The 16010-nt window shown below is 40.7% G+C and overlaps 1 protein-coding gene across 4 annotated transcripts in view; it reads left to right on the top strand.

Annotated features, from left to right (window-relative positions):
- Positions 1 to 15563, top strand: part of LOC137333010 (phosphatidylinositol-binding clathrin assembly protein-like) — a 108418-nt gene extending 92855 nt beyond the window's left edge. For all 4 annotated transcript variants that reach the window (XM_067997078.1, XM_067997079.1, XM_067997081.1 and 1 more), the window contains 5 exons: positions 150 to 180; positions 4366 to 4483; positions 7062 to 7118; positions 8682 to 8786; positions 10344 to 15563. In XM_067997078.1, coding sequence (XP_067853179.1) covers positions 150 to 180; positions 4366 to 4483; positions 7062 to 7118; positions 8682 to 8786; positions 10344 to 10358 — 326 coding nt within the window. In that variant the 3' untranslated portion in view covers positions 10359 to 15563. The remainder of the gene's footprint in view (positions 1 to 149; positions 181 to 4365; positions 4484 to 7061; positions 7119 to 8681; positions 8787 to 10343) is intronic.
- The last annotated feature ends 447 nt before the right edge of the window (positions 15564 to 16010 follow it).

Genomic DNA, 16010 nt, shown 5'->3' on the forward strand with positions numbered 1-16010 from the left:
TTGGTAATGAAGTAGCTTTCTTTGCATTTTTTGGAATTGAAATAAAACTGCCTAGTCGCTCTGCAGATTTCTACTGCCTCTATTGTACAGTGCTGATTGACTGCACAATTGGCCATTGAAGCTCCAATTACTTTTTCTTCTTTTCACAGATTTGAATTTTGGAGGAACCCCAGTGAAAAAGTAAGGATCTCAATATTTAACAATGCTACTGGTTCAGGATACAGAATTTAACTGGGAAGGAGGGGGAAACCAGGAGCAGGGTTAGTCTTAATCCAAAAGCTCCAATCCTCACCTGTCGGACTAATCTAATTTCAAATTTCTATTGTGATTGTCGTTTTCACACAATAGAAACTGAAACAAACAGGTTTCGGGGGCGGGGGGGAGGAGCGGAGGAAAAATTCAGCCCCCTTTCACACATTCCTTGCTTACAGCAAAAAAAAAGTCAAAAGTAAAGGGTAAGTTGTAACTTCACTGCATAACATCTGCCAGCATATTGTTGACTCCAACAATACTTAGCTCTCCCTTGCACCATTTGCTCTCTTCCCCCCCCCCCCCCCCCGCCCCTGTGAACCACTACTTTCCCTACCACTAAATATCGCAGATCTCCAGCTTTTCAGTGGATCTACGTCCTTGCCTGTTGCTAAGTATCCAGATTCCCCCCTCAAATCCATATAATTTTGGATGGCAAATTTATTTTCCCTTTGTGGAAACATGGCTTTTCAAGCCTCATCTCATGTTAAGGAGCCACTCTGATGTTGGTTACAGAATCATCAGGGAACAGCTATATAGAAACACGGGCAATTAGCACCTTGGGAGCAGCATGCCTGCTGATGTGAAGGTTTTTTGGGTTAGCAGGGTGTATGACATGCATGGAAACCCTTTGCAATGTTTGAGTTTCTAATTCAAGCTATTGAGAAATCTGCACCCACTTCTAAGGTTTCTGTTTGCAGTATTGAGATGTACACTGTCCCATTACGGAAAAATCCCACTTGCCTAAGGAGGTCAGGAGCAGGTTGGCAAATCCAATGCTTGGATCCCCAAGTGTGCGCTGGATTACTGATGTAGTTTAACTGGCTAAAATTATTTAGCTTACCAGAGCAGATAACCCCCTAAGCTTCCTGCCATTTGTCCAGCTTGGACCACCCTACCTATTAGGAATATATTCCTGTGTGAAGAATCCCAGTTTTCAGTGGCAGGTTTACTCCTCCTGATTCTAATAGTGAGCCAGGCTGGCTGTTTGGTTGATCAACCTTGTCCTGGAGTACTGCAGATCTGCCTGATTCAGATATCAGATTACTAAATCTGCCATGTAGGGTTCAGTTGTTTCCAAATTTCCATTGCTAGATGTCATTTGGTAGTCATCTCAATCCCAAGGAGACCGCGTCTTCCTCCCCCCTGAACCAAGGAGGGAATGGTTACTCATTGGTCATTAGACAACAGACAAGCGTGAGTTTGAGCCGTCATTAGTTTGACATCAGGTTTTCACAAGCAACAGCTCACATAAAATGTAAATACATTGCCACCATCCTCGTGACAATACCATGGAGAGGGACTCGGGCTCACAGTAGGCACACCTCTTTGCCATAGACACTCACGTGGACCTAGATTAAGCAGTTGATGAGTTAGCGTGATACATGGCTTGCATATCTACGTCACACCATAAAGCTTTGAATAGTGGTTTCACCAGTTGGAGTTACAGAGCAGCTGCAGCAGCTGCTCGCTTGTTACATAAGAACATAAGAAATAGGAGCAGGAGTAGGCCAATCGGCCCCTCGAGCCTGCTCCGCCATTGAATAAGATCATGGCTGATCTGATCCTAACCTCAAATCTAAATTCATGTCCAATTTCCTGCCCGCTCCCCATAACCCCTAATTCCCTTTACTTCTAGGAAACTGTCTATTTCTGGTTTAAATTTATTTAATGATGTAGCTTCCACAGCTTCCTGGGGCAGCAAATTCCACAGACCTACCACCCTCTGAGTGAAGAAGTTTCTCCTCATCTCAGTTTTGAAAGAGCAGCCCCTTATTCTAAGATTATGCCCCCTAGTTCTAGTTTCACCCATCCTTGGGAACATCCTTACCGCATCCACCCGATCAAGCCCCTTCACAATCTTATATGTTTCAATAAGATCGCCTCTCATTCTTCTGAACTCCAATGAGTAGAGTCCCAATCTACTCAACCTCTCCTCATATGTCCACCCCCTCATCCCCGGGATTAACCGAGTGAACCTTCTTTGTACTGCCTCGAGAGCAAGTATGTCTTTTCTTAAGTATGGACACCAAAACTGTATGCAGTATTCCAGGTGCGGTCTCACCAATACCTTATATAACTGCAGCAATACCTCCCTGTTTTTATATTCTATCCCCCGAGCAATAAAAGCCAACATTCCGTTGGCCTTCTTGATCACCTGCTGCACCTGCATACTAACTTTTTGATCTTCTTGCACTAGGACCCCCAGATCCCTTTGTACTGCAGTACTTTCCAGTTTCTCGCCTTTAAGATAATAACTTGCTCTCTGATTTTTTTCCTGCCAAAGTGCATAACCTCACATTTTCCAATATTGTATTGCATCTGCCAAATCTCCGCCCACTCATCCAGCCTGTCTATATCCCCCTGTAGGTTTTTTATGTCCTCCTCACTCTCCACTTTCCCTCCCATCTTTGTATCATCTGCAAACTTTGATACGTTACACTCGGTCCCCTCCTCCAAATCATTAATATAGATTGTAAAGAGTTGGGGACCCAGCACCGACCCCTGCGGAACACCACTGGCCACTGGTTGCCGGTCCGAGAATGAACCATTTATCCCAACTCTCTGCTTCCTGTTGGATAACCAATCCTCCACCCATGCCAGAATATTACCCCAATCCATTGATTCTTTATCTTGAGCAATAATCTTTGTTCTCATAACCAGGCTCCAGGTAATGCCTTCCAGCAGCTATCATTCCCAGTTCTGTTTTCTTATCAACTATACAATTGGCACCTGTGGTAAGCTTGGTAGAAGAATGTACACATGGCATTTTGTGTCCACCTTGATCTAGAAAGCCAAGTTGATTGCCATTTACCAGGCTTGACACCAACTGTTTAATCCAAATAATCATGTGAAGGGCATTAGCAAAGAGGGTGTACCTTCTGTAACTGCCTCCAGAGTGCTTTAGTAACAGGTAGTGTATACCTGCACCAGCTCTCCCTGTAACAGCTTCCCCTTTTTACCATAAATTCACCTCACTGCTTCGACCTGAATTTTACACATTTGCTGAAAAGAAAGCGTTCAGTTCCTTACCTAAAAAGTGTCCATGCCAGGAAATGACACAGCATGAACAGTAACAAATAACAACTGCAATGAAAGTTCCCTTCTAGACCCACAGATTTAAGCAGGAACAGACTTATTTAAGCATATGGGATTCTGGGCTTTATTCATAGAGGCATAGAGTACAAAAGCAGGGAAGTTACGCTAAAGCTTTATAAAACACAGCTTAGGCCTCAGGTAAAGTATTCTGTTCAGTTCTGGGCACCACACTTTAGGAATGATGTGAAGGCCTTAGAGAGGATGAAGAAGAAATTTATTAGAATGGTACTAGGGATGAGGGACTTCACTTACGTGGAGAGACTGGAGAAGCTGGGGATGTTCTCCTTAGAACAGAGAAGGTTATGGGGAGATTTGATAGAGGTATTCAAGACCATGAACGGTTTTGATAGAGTAAATAAGGCAAAACTGTTTCCAATGGCAGAAGGGTCGGTAACCAGAGGACACAGATCTAAGGTGATTGGCAAAAGAACCAGAGGCAACATGAGGAAATTTTTTTTATGCAGAGTTGTTATGATCTGGAATACACAGCCTGAAAGAGTGGTGGAAGCAGATTCAATAAGAACTTTCAAAAGGGAATTCGATAAATACCTGAAGGGAAAAAATTTACAGGGCTATGGGGAAAGAGCAGGGGAATGGGACTAATTGGATAGCCCTTTCAAAGAGCCAACACAGGCACGATGGGCCGAATGGCGGCCTCCTATGCTGTAACATACTATGATGATAACATAAGAAATAGGAGTAGGCCATATGGCAGCCTCGAGCCTGCTCCGTCATTTATTCAGTTCGTGGCTGATCTTCGACCTCAACTGCACTTTCCAGCCTGATCCTCATATATCCCTTGATTCCCCTAGAATCCAAATATCTATCTCAGCCTTGAATATATTCAATGACTCAGTATCCACAGCTGAAGAATTCCAAATATTCACAATCCTCTGCGTGAAGAAATTCCTCCTCATCTCAGTCTTGAATGGTCGACCCCTTAACTACTAATTGAGAAAACCACCTCTCGTTTTTCTTCCTACAAAAAGCTGAACTTTGTACTTTATTATGCATTAGAATGGATCAGCAATGGACCCAGAGTGGGGAAAGGAGATTGACAGGAGGAACAAACTGGCAGCCAAAGACCGCTACATCAACCTCCTGGAATGCAGCTCCAATGAACGTCCCACCAATGGTATGTTTTTAGAACTTCATGAATGTGGGTTCTGTAAACTGAGAAATTGACATCAGCTTAATTTACTCTGAATCAGGGTTGTACATAACGATCCATGGGCTGGATCAGTGTGTCACAACTGGTTAATGCGCTACGTATGATTATCGCATTTGAGACACGCAGAATTGTGGAGTCATTGGATCATTCCATTTCACTTCCACTTGTGACTCCCTTTGCTGCACATGCTGTCCCTCTCGTTCTGGCATGCCCATGCTCTTGCTCACTTGCTAGCTCTCACTCTTTGCTGCGTGCTCTCTTTCCTCTTGCTCCCACCTTTCTCCATTTCTTCCCCCTTCCTCATCCTTTTCTCCCCCCATTCTCTTCCTTGTCTCCTCCCTGCCCCCCCTGCTCTCTTCCCCACCCCCCACATCCCCTTTCCCCTCCTTTTTTTTCCCCCCTTTGAACTGCAAATTGAGCTATCACTGGTCTATAGTGCTTACCTAGCTTGTCATCTCTTGTTACTCAGAATCAGGTCTAGTACTGTGTTTTTCTTAATTGGGTTTATAATGTACTGATTTAGAATTCTGAATGCATCCAGCAATCCCTACCTATTTTGACCACTGTTGTTGTTTATCCCAGAATAAATCCCTTTGGATAGTTAGCTCCCTCATTATTACAGCCCTATCATTCCTGCAAACCTTTTTGAATTGTTCACAGATCTCTTCCACCATTATTCACTATTTGCCAGTTTGTATTGATGCTGATTATTGTTTCAGAACCCTTATTCCTCAATCCAATCCAATCCAGAGGGACTTCATCTGACCACCTTTTTATATCCTTGCCTTTTAATGCTGTAACTGAGACCTTAGTAATGACACCAATCCTTTGCCTTCTCTGCTGAAAATTTTTGTAGTTGGATGTATTCAGTTCCCAGTCTGCCCCTTGCTGTACTCAAGTATCGGGCAAACTGATATCATACCTTCCCATTGCAATTAGTTTTTCCAGTTCCTTAGCTTTTATGCATTCGCATGTAGACACTTAAAGCCCAATCAGTTTGTTACTCCTTGATACTCTACTCCCTCCTATTTTTTCCTCATTCTTACCCACCCCCCCCCCCCCCCCCCCCAAAACATCAGGACAGTGACACCAATTCAGTTCCGGTGGAGTCCAGCCCTCCTGTTCCAAAACTAGATCTAATATCCAATAAACTTGAAATCCTCTATGCTATGCCATTCCTTTCTGCTACACCACATTAATTTGGCTAATCTTCATCTGTCTGGATTAGGGTGTAGGACAGGTAGGGGGGGCAGGAGGAAGGGGAGCAGGAGGACGGGGCGGGTCACATAGCCTCTTGAAAATCTGTCTGCATGCTCCTTGATCTCACTGTCATCAGGAAAGCAATATACCCTTCTGGACTCTGTTTTGGCTAGAGAGATACAGTATCTGTCAGTCCGCTTATCATTGAGTGTCCCACTGTTTCTTGTTCTCACTGCCCCTCATCCAAAATATGGCTTGTATATCGACCTTCTCCGTTCCTTCAGAAATATTTTCCTACAGCTGACCCTCAATTGACTCCTCACATTTCAAGTCAGAAAATAAGTTGGTTCATTTCAGTGCTGTGGGACCCCACCCTAACTGTCTTCTGGCTATACCTTCTGGTTCCTTTTTCTTGTCATCTTTTAACAAGAATTGGCTTCCTTACTTTCCTTTGTAGACTGATGTATTGAAGCTATGGAAAATCTGGTCTAAAATTTTCTCCCTGGCTTTCATAAAATGCAATGTTTCAAGCTGTTTCTCGCATTTAGCAATCTGCTGCTTGAGCATAGCGACTCTGATATTAGTGCAGGTGTATTCATCCTGTGCCTTGCTCATGTATGCATACATATTGCACTTCACTGGTCACCTTCCACGCAGTGACCTTTGAACCTAAAACATCCTCAATATGTAAATTGAGCAGTAGGAATTTTAGGGAAAAGTTTGGGCATGCGTCTATTTCCCAAATCCTCAAAACCATGGGGGAGCGAGGAAAAGTGCCTTCATGTTCCGCTTTCTTTTGCTTTTAGGACTTGTTTCAAATCTAGTTAATAGCTGATGGTTTTTAATGTTTTTTTGCTTCATACACCAGGGTCTGAAATAAAGGTGAGTAATGGTGAATTGTGCGCATGAATCTGCAGCAAAAAATATGGGATTAATTCTTTGGGAGATCGTTTTGACATAGATTCGGTCTCTGAGATTGCAACTAGCATGACAGCATCTCCAGGAAAAAATTGAAGTGTGGAATGCTCAATTAAATTTGAAATGAGACCTGTTACCAAGACAGCAAAGAGGCAACTTAGTTATGGTCTGTGCCAAGTGTCGTCCCTGTCCTCTTTTTGTTTGCCTTTGCATTTTTAGTAGACTATCCTGGACCATGACCTATGCTTTGTAATTGATATGAAGGAGGTTTCGGAGAGCAGCCTGGTTTACAATTTGTCTCTGTGAAGCTTTTGTAGAGGCACAAATGAAGTGTAATACCTGTTTTTTTAAAAATCCATTTGAATGATAAACCACTGAAAGGCTTGTGCTGTATTATTTAGAAAATATTTTATTTGCCATGCAGGTGCCTGCCCCAATGTCTTTCCCTGTGTCAACATCACAAGTGCCTGTGTATGGAATGGTGAGTACCTAGTATTTATAATTCCACTTATCCTCTACCATCCTGAAGGTAGCAACTTGTGCTGGAGTATAGCTCCACAGGTGCTGATGTCCTTTGGATATATCATTTAAGAGGTTTTTTTTTGTAGGTCAAATAGTCTGTGAGTAGCCATGCTTGATCCTGTCCTTCTCTGAACTTAAACACAGATTTCTCAAAAAATACTGGATATCGATCAGGAGCAGGGACCCTTTTTATTTCCCCATCCTGTTCACCGGTCTCACATCATCCATCCCCAAGAACACTGAGGCTAATAGTGCCCTAGAACTGCCTTGGCTGGGATCAGATTAAAGCTGGGACCTCCATAAACTATATAGCTCAGTACTGCACCACTAATTTTGGCATTTACCCACTAAATCATTGTGGAGCCTCTGATGTCTCCTATCAAATATATGTGCAGTACCTTTTTAGGCAAATATTTGGACTAATCTGCCATATTGTGGTGATAAGTATGTGTTTACACAGACTTCACAAGAAGAGTTACATTGTCCTTGCACTCAGGACCTGGACTAGAATCCAGCCCATACAGATATCTTATGTTCGTTCTTCTTTCAGCTGCTCCCCAGTTCCTCTCTACCTGCACCTGAAAGAAAATCAAATTAATTTGAGCAGTCTCAACCCCTAATGAATGTGTCTGCAGGAATAAATTAAAATTGCTAGAGAGGCCACAAGGATTCCTGATGTGGGAAATAGAAATGTAACTGATAGTTGGGGTGCTCGTTTGAGATTGGGGCAACGTGAAAGTACTTCCCTGTAATCGCCTTTTAATGATATTGGGACACCACTAGTAAAATCCAGTACCATTTTATATATAGTGCTGAATTTGCTGTATATATTGTGGAGCAAATAAAGCATCTGCAAATTTCACTCATTGCAGATTTCTGATTTTCCCAGACTGGCTGAGAATTTTCACAGTATTAGTGGAAGGTCCATAATGGAGGAAATAAAAAGGGTCCCTGCTCCTGATCGATATCCAGTATTTTTTGAGAAATCTGTGTTTAAGGTCAGAGGACAGGATCAAGCATGGCTACTCACAGACTATTTGACCTACAAAAAAAACCCTCTTAAATGATGTATCCAATGGAGGAAAACTGTACTGTTAGGCTATATGTATGGATTCAGAGGTCATGCTGTCTGTGGCCAGACTTAAAATGGCAGACTTGAGTGCAGCAGTAGTATCACCAGACATGCCCTCTCCCATGGGGCTCTTAGTGCCTTCAGTGGCTTTGGTTTCCCTTTGTTTACAGGGTTACTTCCAATGCTGTTACTGTCTAAGACAACCCTGTAAACTAAATGAGTGAACTCTGCTGAATTTTCATTAATCCTTTACACTATTGCATTTATTTTGGAGGCTTATGTCTAGGAAAAATGGCAGGAGCAGACATCACTATATATTTCTTTCCATCCTGTCTCAATGCAGTCCCTGGGAACACAGAATTATTCTTTGTGTAATAGTTGCATGGGTAAATTGTCAGTCATTTAATTTTTTAGTGGTTAATTTTGACTTTTTATTAATATCTCTCACAGGTACCTGCAATGGGAACAGTGCCTGTGGTAACACAGCAGCCAGTGATGTACCCCCAGGCAGTAATGAGGGCAACTAACCCTTTTGCACCGGTTAATGGAGCTCAGGTAAATGTTGCGCTTAATTTCATATGGACCTTTTCCCACACTTATCAGTCAGCTCCAAACACCCTCCTTGTGAAGGAATGGATTACAGTTAATTTCTTCCCTGAACTTCAGCGGCTGTGCTATTTTCAAGGGCACTGGAGAACCAGTGGATGTGGTGTATTTGGATTTTCAGAAGGCTTTTGATAAGGTCCCACACAAGAGGTTATTGTGCAAAATTAAAGCACATGGGATTGGGGGGAATATACTGGCATGGATTGAGAATTGGGTGACAGACAGGAAACAGAGAGTAGGAATAAACGGGTAATTTTTCCGGGTGGCAGGCAGTGACTAGTGAGGTACCGCAGGGATCAGTGCTTGGGCCCCAGCTATTCACAATATATATCAGTGATTTGGATGAGGGAACTAAATGTAACATTTCCAAGTTTGCAGACGACACAAAGCTGGGGTGGAATGTGAGCTGTGAAGAGGATGCAGAGAGGCTCCAATTTTAGACAAGTTGGGTGAGTGGGCAAGAACATGGCAGATGCAGTATTAACGTGGATAAATGTGAGGTTATCCACTCTGGTTGTAAAAACAAAAAGGCAGATTATTATCTGAATGGTGATTGGGGGAAAAGGGAGGTGCAGCAAGACCTGGGTGTCCTTGTACACCAGTCGCTGAAAGTGAGCATTCAGGTGCAGCAAGCAGTTAGGAAGGCGAATGGTATGTTGGCCTTCATTGCAAGAGGATTTGAGTACAGGAGCAGGGATGTCTTACTGCAGTTATACAGGGCCTTGGTGAGACCACATCTGGAGTATTGTGTGCAGTTTTGGTCTCCTTATCTGAGGAAGGATGTCCTTGCCATGGAGGGAGTGCAACGAAGGTTTACCAGACTTATTCCTGGGATGGCAGGACTGACATATGAGGAGAGATTGGGTCGACTAGGCCTATATTCACTAGAGTTTAGAAGAATGAGAGGTGATCTCATCGAAACATATAAAATTCTAACAGGACTAGACAGACTAGATGCAGGGAGGATATTCCCGATGGCTGGGGAGTCTAGAACCATGGTTCACAGTCTCAGGATACAGGGTTATGCCATTTAGAACCGAGATGAGGAGAAATTTCTTCAGTCAGAGGGTGGTGAACCTGTGGAATTCTCTACCGAGAAGGCAGTGGAGGCCAAGTCATTAGATGTATTCAAGAAGGAGATAGATATATTTCTTAATGCTAAAGGGATATGGGGGAAAAAGCGGGAACAGGGTACTGAGTTAGACAATCAGCCATGATAATTTTGAATGGCGGAGCAGGCCCGAAGGGCCGAATGGCCTACTCTTGCTCCTGTTTTCTATGTGGAACTTTTTATGTGCAACAGACCTCTTGACTTCAATAGTTGCAATGGCAAGTGTCAATCAATTGTATTAAACCCCCATTTCCCCCAAGTGAAGTACTTACTGCAGGTGTCCACGTATGGGTCTTATGATTGCTGACAAAGATGAAAACAAAAGTGGCTATATTCATTTGTTCCTTTTCATATTAGAAAGTGTTTTTTTTACTAATATCCTTCTCCATTCTCAGTTGCAGTTCATGTAGAGACAGCAGAGCTGCATCAACACAAAGTTCAGTAAGCACCAAATACCTGGATGAAGGCAGATGAACACAGACCAAGACTCAAGGCTTATTCATCATTTTAAACTGTCATTGAACTTACATTATCTTACTGATTCCCAATCTAACTTTACGATCAAATGCAAGATTTGTTTTGTGTGGGAAAATGCTGAGTAGAAAACAGTCCAATCTGTCTTGAATGGTCATCGACCCACTGAACAGGCTTGAATAGATGTTATTTATTGACCTGTTCAGTGCAGTTTCTTTTTTTCTTTTCTCTGCTGAACATAACTGAAACTATTCCTGAACTTAACAGCAGGAAAATGAAGGTACAAGGGGTTACCAGTAAATATTAGCAATTGAACAGAAACCTGAAAAGGAATTGGAAAATGGTAGCCCAGCCAGGTTCAGACAAAGTCCTAAGCTGTTCATAGATCCTATCAGACCTCTTGAGTTGGCTTTTAGCTTTTAACCTTTAACTTACTGCCCGATAAGTGTTTCAATTTAAAACTTTTAAAATGAAAGTTTCTATTAACAGTCCTGTTTACTTCCTGTTCCTTTTGACCAGCTTAGGGGGATTTCATCCTCTTGTGGCCGGGCGCATTGTATTACATGTTTTTTTGTCTGGCAACTGTTACTGAGTTATCTTAGTGCTTTGCTGTGCAGAATGTGAGAGTTCATTTTTCACAATGTGTGAAAAGAAAAAGTATAGTCAGATTTGGAAATAGGTCTAATACTTGTGTTTTTGGGGTGTTGATTTTGGACAATTTCAAATCATGAAGCAGCTAGCATTTTTTTTTAAAGTTGTGGTTGCCAATTTGTTTTTCAATATTAAATATTAGATTGGAGAAACTGACCATGCATGAATTGGGGCAAGCTGGTTGAGGAAAAGTCAAGTGGAGCAGCTAAATTCAGCTTGACTCACTGAATGATGGATCTCCGATATAGTTTAATTAGAGATGGTCTGTTCTAATTACATCAAAACTTGAATTCGCCATCAACAACAGAGTCTGATGGGTTTAGCATGAGCTGGGGGAGATACAGTAGCTTTACTTGCTAACAGAACAAGTTGGAGAATACTATAGCACTGATGCAACTAGGAACATCTGTTGAATGCAGCATGTGCTTATGAAGCAACTGAGCTTAAGTTACTCATCTATTTCTGGAAATGTGTATATTTCTTCCAAATAGTCACGCCTTCCCCTATGTCCAGACACTTAAAAAGTAGTTAATCTAATAACTATATTTAATCAAGGTTTTTGTACACCCCACTGACTATGCTGAAGGTGCTCATGACACCTGAACCTGTTTTTCTACTGACTTCAGTTGTTGAGTTGCTAATGAAATTAAGGATATGATTCCTATACCATTACTTCCCCCTCCCCTTTCTAACTCCAAATCAAGTTTAGGGTAATGTTACGCAGTTTGACCGGCTCTGTTTACAAAGAATTTTTACTGTAGGTTTGACTTTGAGACTGCTTTGCAAACCAAATACATTTTTAAAAGGACAACTCAGCAATGGTCACCAAGCACTGGATATGCAGAAATGCTATGTAATGGGAGTTGATCCACCAAAGGCGGACCAAGCAACCACAGATGCTGATGTAATAGCAATGTGTTGTATCAAACTGCATAGTACAGAAAAGTTATGACTGTGGGAGGGATGAGGTCAGAGCTAAAAATATAGGTGTTAAATGTGAATGAATACTGCATCACACTATATAATGTACATTTTGATATTGACCTTCAAGTCTCTGATGGGGATATATTTAGTCTCATTTTTATGGGGGTTTTCTACCCATTTTTTTAGTCTTGATCATTCTGTGAAGTAATGCATTTCAGAAGAACCATTGGGTATCCTGTTTTACATTGCCTTAAGTACTGGGACCACCAATTCAATCAGCAACCGTAATGGGTGGCTAGTGAGTAACCATGGGGAAATTATCTTCTTTTCTCCTTCCCCCAAAGTATAGAAACAATGATGGATGACAACCTATAAATTTTCAACCACATGCAATTTGAAGTTTGCCTGTCCTTAGCCCATAATGAGTGTCTTGAACTTATACGGGCAATTTTCTCCCAAATTGCCCTACTTGGTATTTTACATCTAAAATGGAAAATATATTCTTAGAGATGACTATTGATGTAGGTTGGACTGTGAATGTTGAATGAATCTGTGCCAACACAAAATTATCCATATGTAGCTGGTGAATGGTCACAATTTCTAAATAAAAACCTGTTGAAATATGTGAATTTTGGTATACATATAGCACAGCTCTTCCTCTTCAACTTGCAACAGTAATCCAAGAAGATTTGTACAAATTTATCTGTTATCAATTTAATTTAAATTTATAAGAGTTTTGACATCAAAAAAAACTACATTTCTCTGTTACTATTTTTAATTATCATTTAATGTCAGCTTTTTCGCATCTGAATTTAATATTTTATAACTTCAAAATTGCAGATTGAAGCCTGTGTTCTGTAAGGGACAATCAAATAAATATCATTGGGGCTAATGAATTTTGTTTGGTTTTACCTATAGTTCATTCCTTGCTCCAGGAATTTTCATGGAATTTTCTTTTCCATCTTTTTGATACAGTTTAGAGTAGGGCTTTAGTTCAGAGTTTATTTGGGGTGGAGGTAGGGAGAAATGGGGAGAAAAAGGACAATGTGTACAGTTGCTTTTGTGCCAAAAGTCTATGTTTGCTCTGGATTTTCATCTAAATGTACAAAATTTGAAGCAGATTGTTTTCAAAGTACCTTTTTTAAGGAAAACAGAAGTTGGCTCCAGAATTAAAATTGAAATCCACATTATTTACCCACAGACCACCCAGCAAATATTTCAAGCTTTGGACAGTAGCCTGATTTTTACATTTATGCAGATTTATACAGTGCCAGGAATGCAAAAGAACTCATTGTTACTACGGCATCTTGACTGAACTAGATATGCAGGGGAACCATCCTCTTTTTTAAAAAAAAATTAAACTTCTACACTTTTTTGTTCTAATGCATTTGAGTAATTCAAGGAGATGGCATTCATGTAGAAAATGAGAGCTGTTAAAGTGTACCTGCTTTTAAATTGCTTTCAGCTGTCAAACCTAGTGAAAATTGTTCTCCTGTTTTCCTCTTCCACCCCACCCCACCCAGATAGCTTTGAAAAAGTCATTACATAATTTTCATAACGAATCATACAGCTGCCTCAAATTGATGTAAATCACAGCCAGTATCTTTGTTTTAGTTAATGAGAGGACTGTTGTGAGTTTGCTTCATTTTTTTGCACTGAACTAACTGTATTGGAAGGGGCGGGGAGGGGAGGGGAAAAGAAGAGAGAGAGAGAAAGCAAAACATTAGAGAGGAGGAACACCCCTTATGAGTCAAGCCTATATATGTCAATTACTGGGTAGGTCTTTCATCTGCCATACTTCCTGTAATGTGTAATCCATGTTACAGAATGTTCTGCAGTGACAGTCCCTGTCTGTTTAGCCCTGTTGGAGTGTGAAATACACCATGAAATAATAACAAGTTCAGCCCATGGAGGCTGAGCTGATAGGCATTATGAAAATGCACATTTAAATCAATCAATCAATGTTATCTTAAATAAAAACAGAAAATGCTGGAAACACTCAGCAGGTCATCTTAACAAGACTGGAATTTGCCATATTTTCAGAACGGACTCTCCTACAGGCTTCCTAGCTTGCTTGCAGGGAGAGAAATATGAACAGTAGGCTACTTAAGCTTAAGAGCAGAAAAACTTACTAATTATGCTCAGTATTATATAATCAAATTGCACAAGTAATTTATTTTTTAAAATGGTGGATTTAGAATAAGTAAGTGGCAAATTTTAGGAATCTCCATTTTGTGGTAATAAAAATTACATTCCACACGCCATAGAGATGCTATTGCAAGACCCTTTCAATCAGTAACATTCAGTAGAGCCCTGAAAATTGCTGGCAGGATAGGGCCAACAAAGCTTGTTTGAATCCAGTTTCCTAGATTGCCATAGATCACAGCACCTTCCTATTTCCCTACCCCCACCTTGGTTTATTGTACCTGGTGCTTTGACTTTGTGGTTGAGTGAACAAAGGGTTATATTAAGTTGCAATATGCAAGGGCCCCCATCGTACTGATGTACAAGCCATTTTTCTTACCCAACTGTGGACTTTAATGTTCTTATCAAATGTAAGTAACCCTACATGAACCCATTACAAGTTGGCTAAAGTTGGGAGCTACAAACTAATTTCTTAATTGCATATAAATGTGCCAATGCAGTGAGCAGCCAGAGTAGGCTGTACAGAAAGTTGGTTTCCTTGCTACCTCCAATATGGAATTCTAATTGGCTCAATCTTACAAAAGTAATCTAGCTGCAATAATTTCTTCAGGTTTTGATTTGCATGGAAATGCCTTCAAAAGCACTTGTCTGCATATATTTTACAAATACTTTTTTTAAGTTCTAGTGTAGTTGAAGCACATTGATTTGCTGCTACCGTTTTTGGTGAACCAATGCAAATTTAAAATTACCGAGGAAACATTTAAACCTTCTATACTTCCTTACAGGAATGCTGTTTCTTCAGATTCCAGCCATATGCTATGTTTAGGATGCTTCCCTCAGTATAGTCTTCAACTTTAAAAAGTCACCATACCAATCAATGACTTTTAAACAAGTAAAACGCTGAAAATATTTCCTTCACACTATAAACTACCTTTATCATCATTTAACAGGCTTGTTGCATATATTTAGTGCATTAATGCATCACTTTTAAAAAAAAAATCTTCCAACATTTATATGTATCACTGTGGTAAATGTGTGAGCACTGAAATAACGGGGGCAATTACCCTAGATTTTAGTGTATTTAGAAGGGGGAGTTGAACCGAATAAATAATTACAGCACTGTGGATCGGTGCTTCTTTGTAAATAAGTGCAGGAATTTCCTTTCTGTTTTTGGGTAGTTTGTGCTGTGAGGGGAACAAAAATAACTATCTCTGTGAATTGCAACAAATGAAAATTACGCTGTTGTATTGCATTTTTGCAGATTATATTTTTGAGTAATTGAAACCTGTATATGTTATCATTTATACATTTACAGTAACTAGTAAACTTAGAAAAATAGCAAGTTTCATCAGGGTTGTATTTGATTCTGAAATCAGTGTATGGGCAAGTGCATTATTGCATAATAAAGGAAATGTATTAAACACTTTTGCTTGTGGTTTTTCAAATATTAGACTATTTTAAATGTGGAGGTACTTTTTTCATTCTAATGCTCATCTATAGTTTTTTACTACTATCTGTTTTGTTTGAATATGTAAGACCACCTATATAGCTATTCTACAATAACTTGTGTACATATATAGTGTCTTTAACGTAGTAAAACATCCCAAGGCATTTCACAGGAGTGTTATCAGACAAAATTTGACACCAAGTCACATATTAGAACAGATGATCAGAAGCTTGGTCAAAGAGGTTTTAAGGAAAGAATTAAAGGAGAGAGAGGTTTATGGAGGGAATTGTAGAGCTGAAGGCCGAGACAGCTGAAGGCACGGCTGCCAATGGTGGAGCACTGGAAATTGGGGATGCGTAAGAGGCCAGAATTGAAGAGCGCGGAGATCTCGGAGGGTTGTCGGGCTGGAGGAGGTCACGGA

The sequence above is a fragment of the Heptranchias perlo genome, chromosome 15, assembly GCF_035084215.1.
Source record: "Heptranchias perlo isolate sHepPer1 chromosome 15, sHepPer1.hap1, whole genome shotgun sequence".
NCBI lineage: Eukaryota > Metazoa > Chordata > Chondrichthyes > Hexanchiformes > Hexanchidae > Heptranchias > Heptranchias perlo.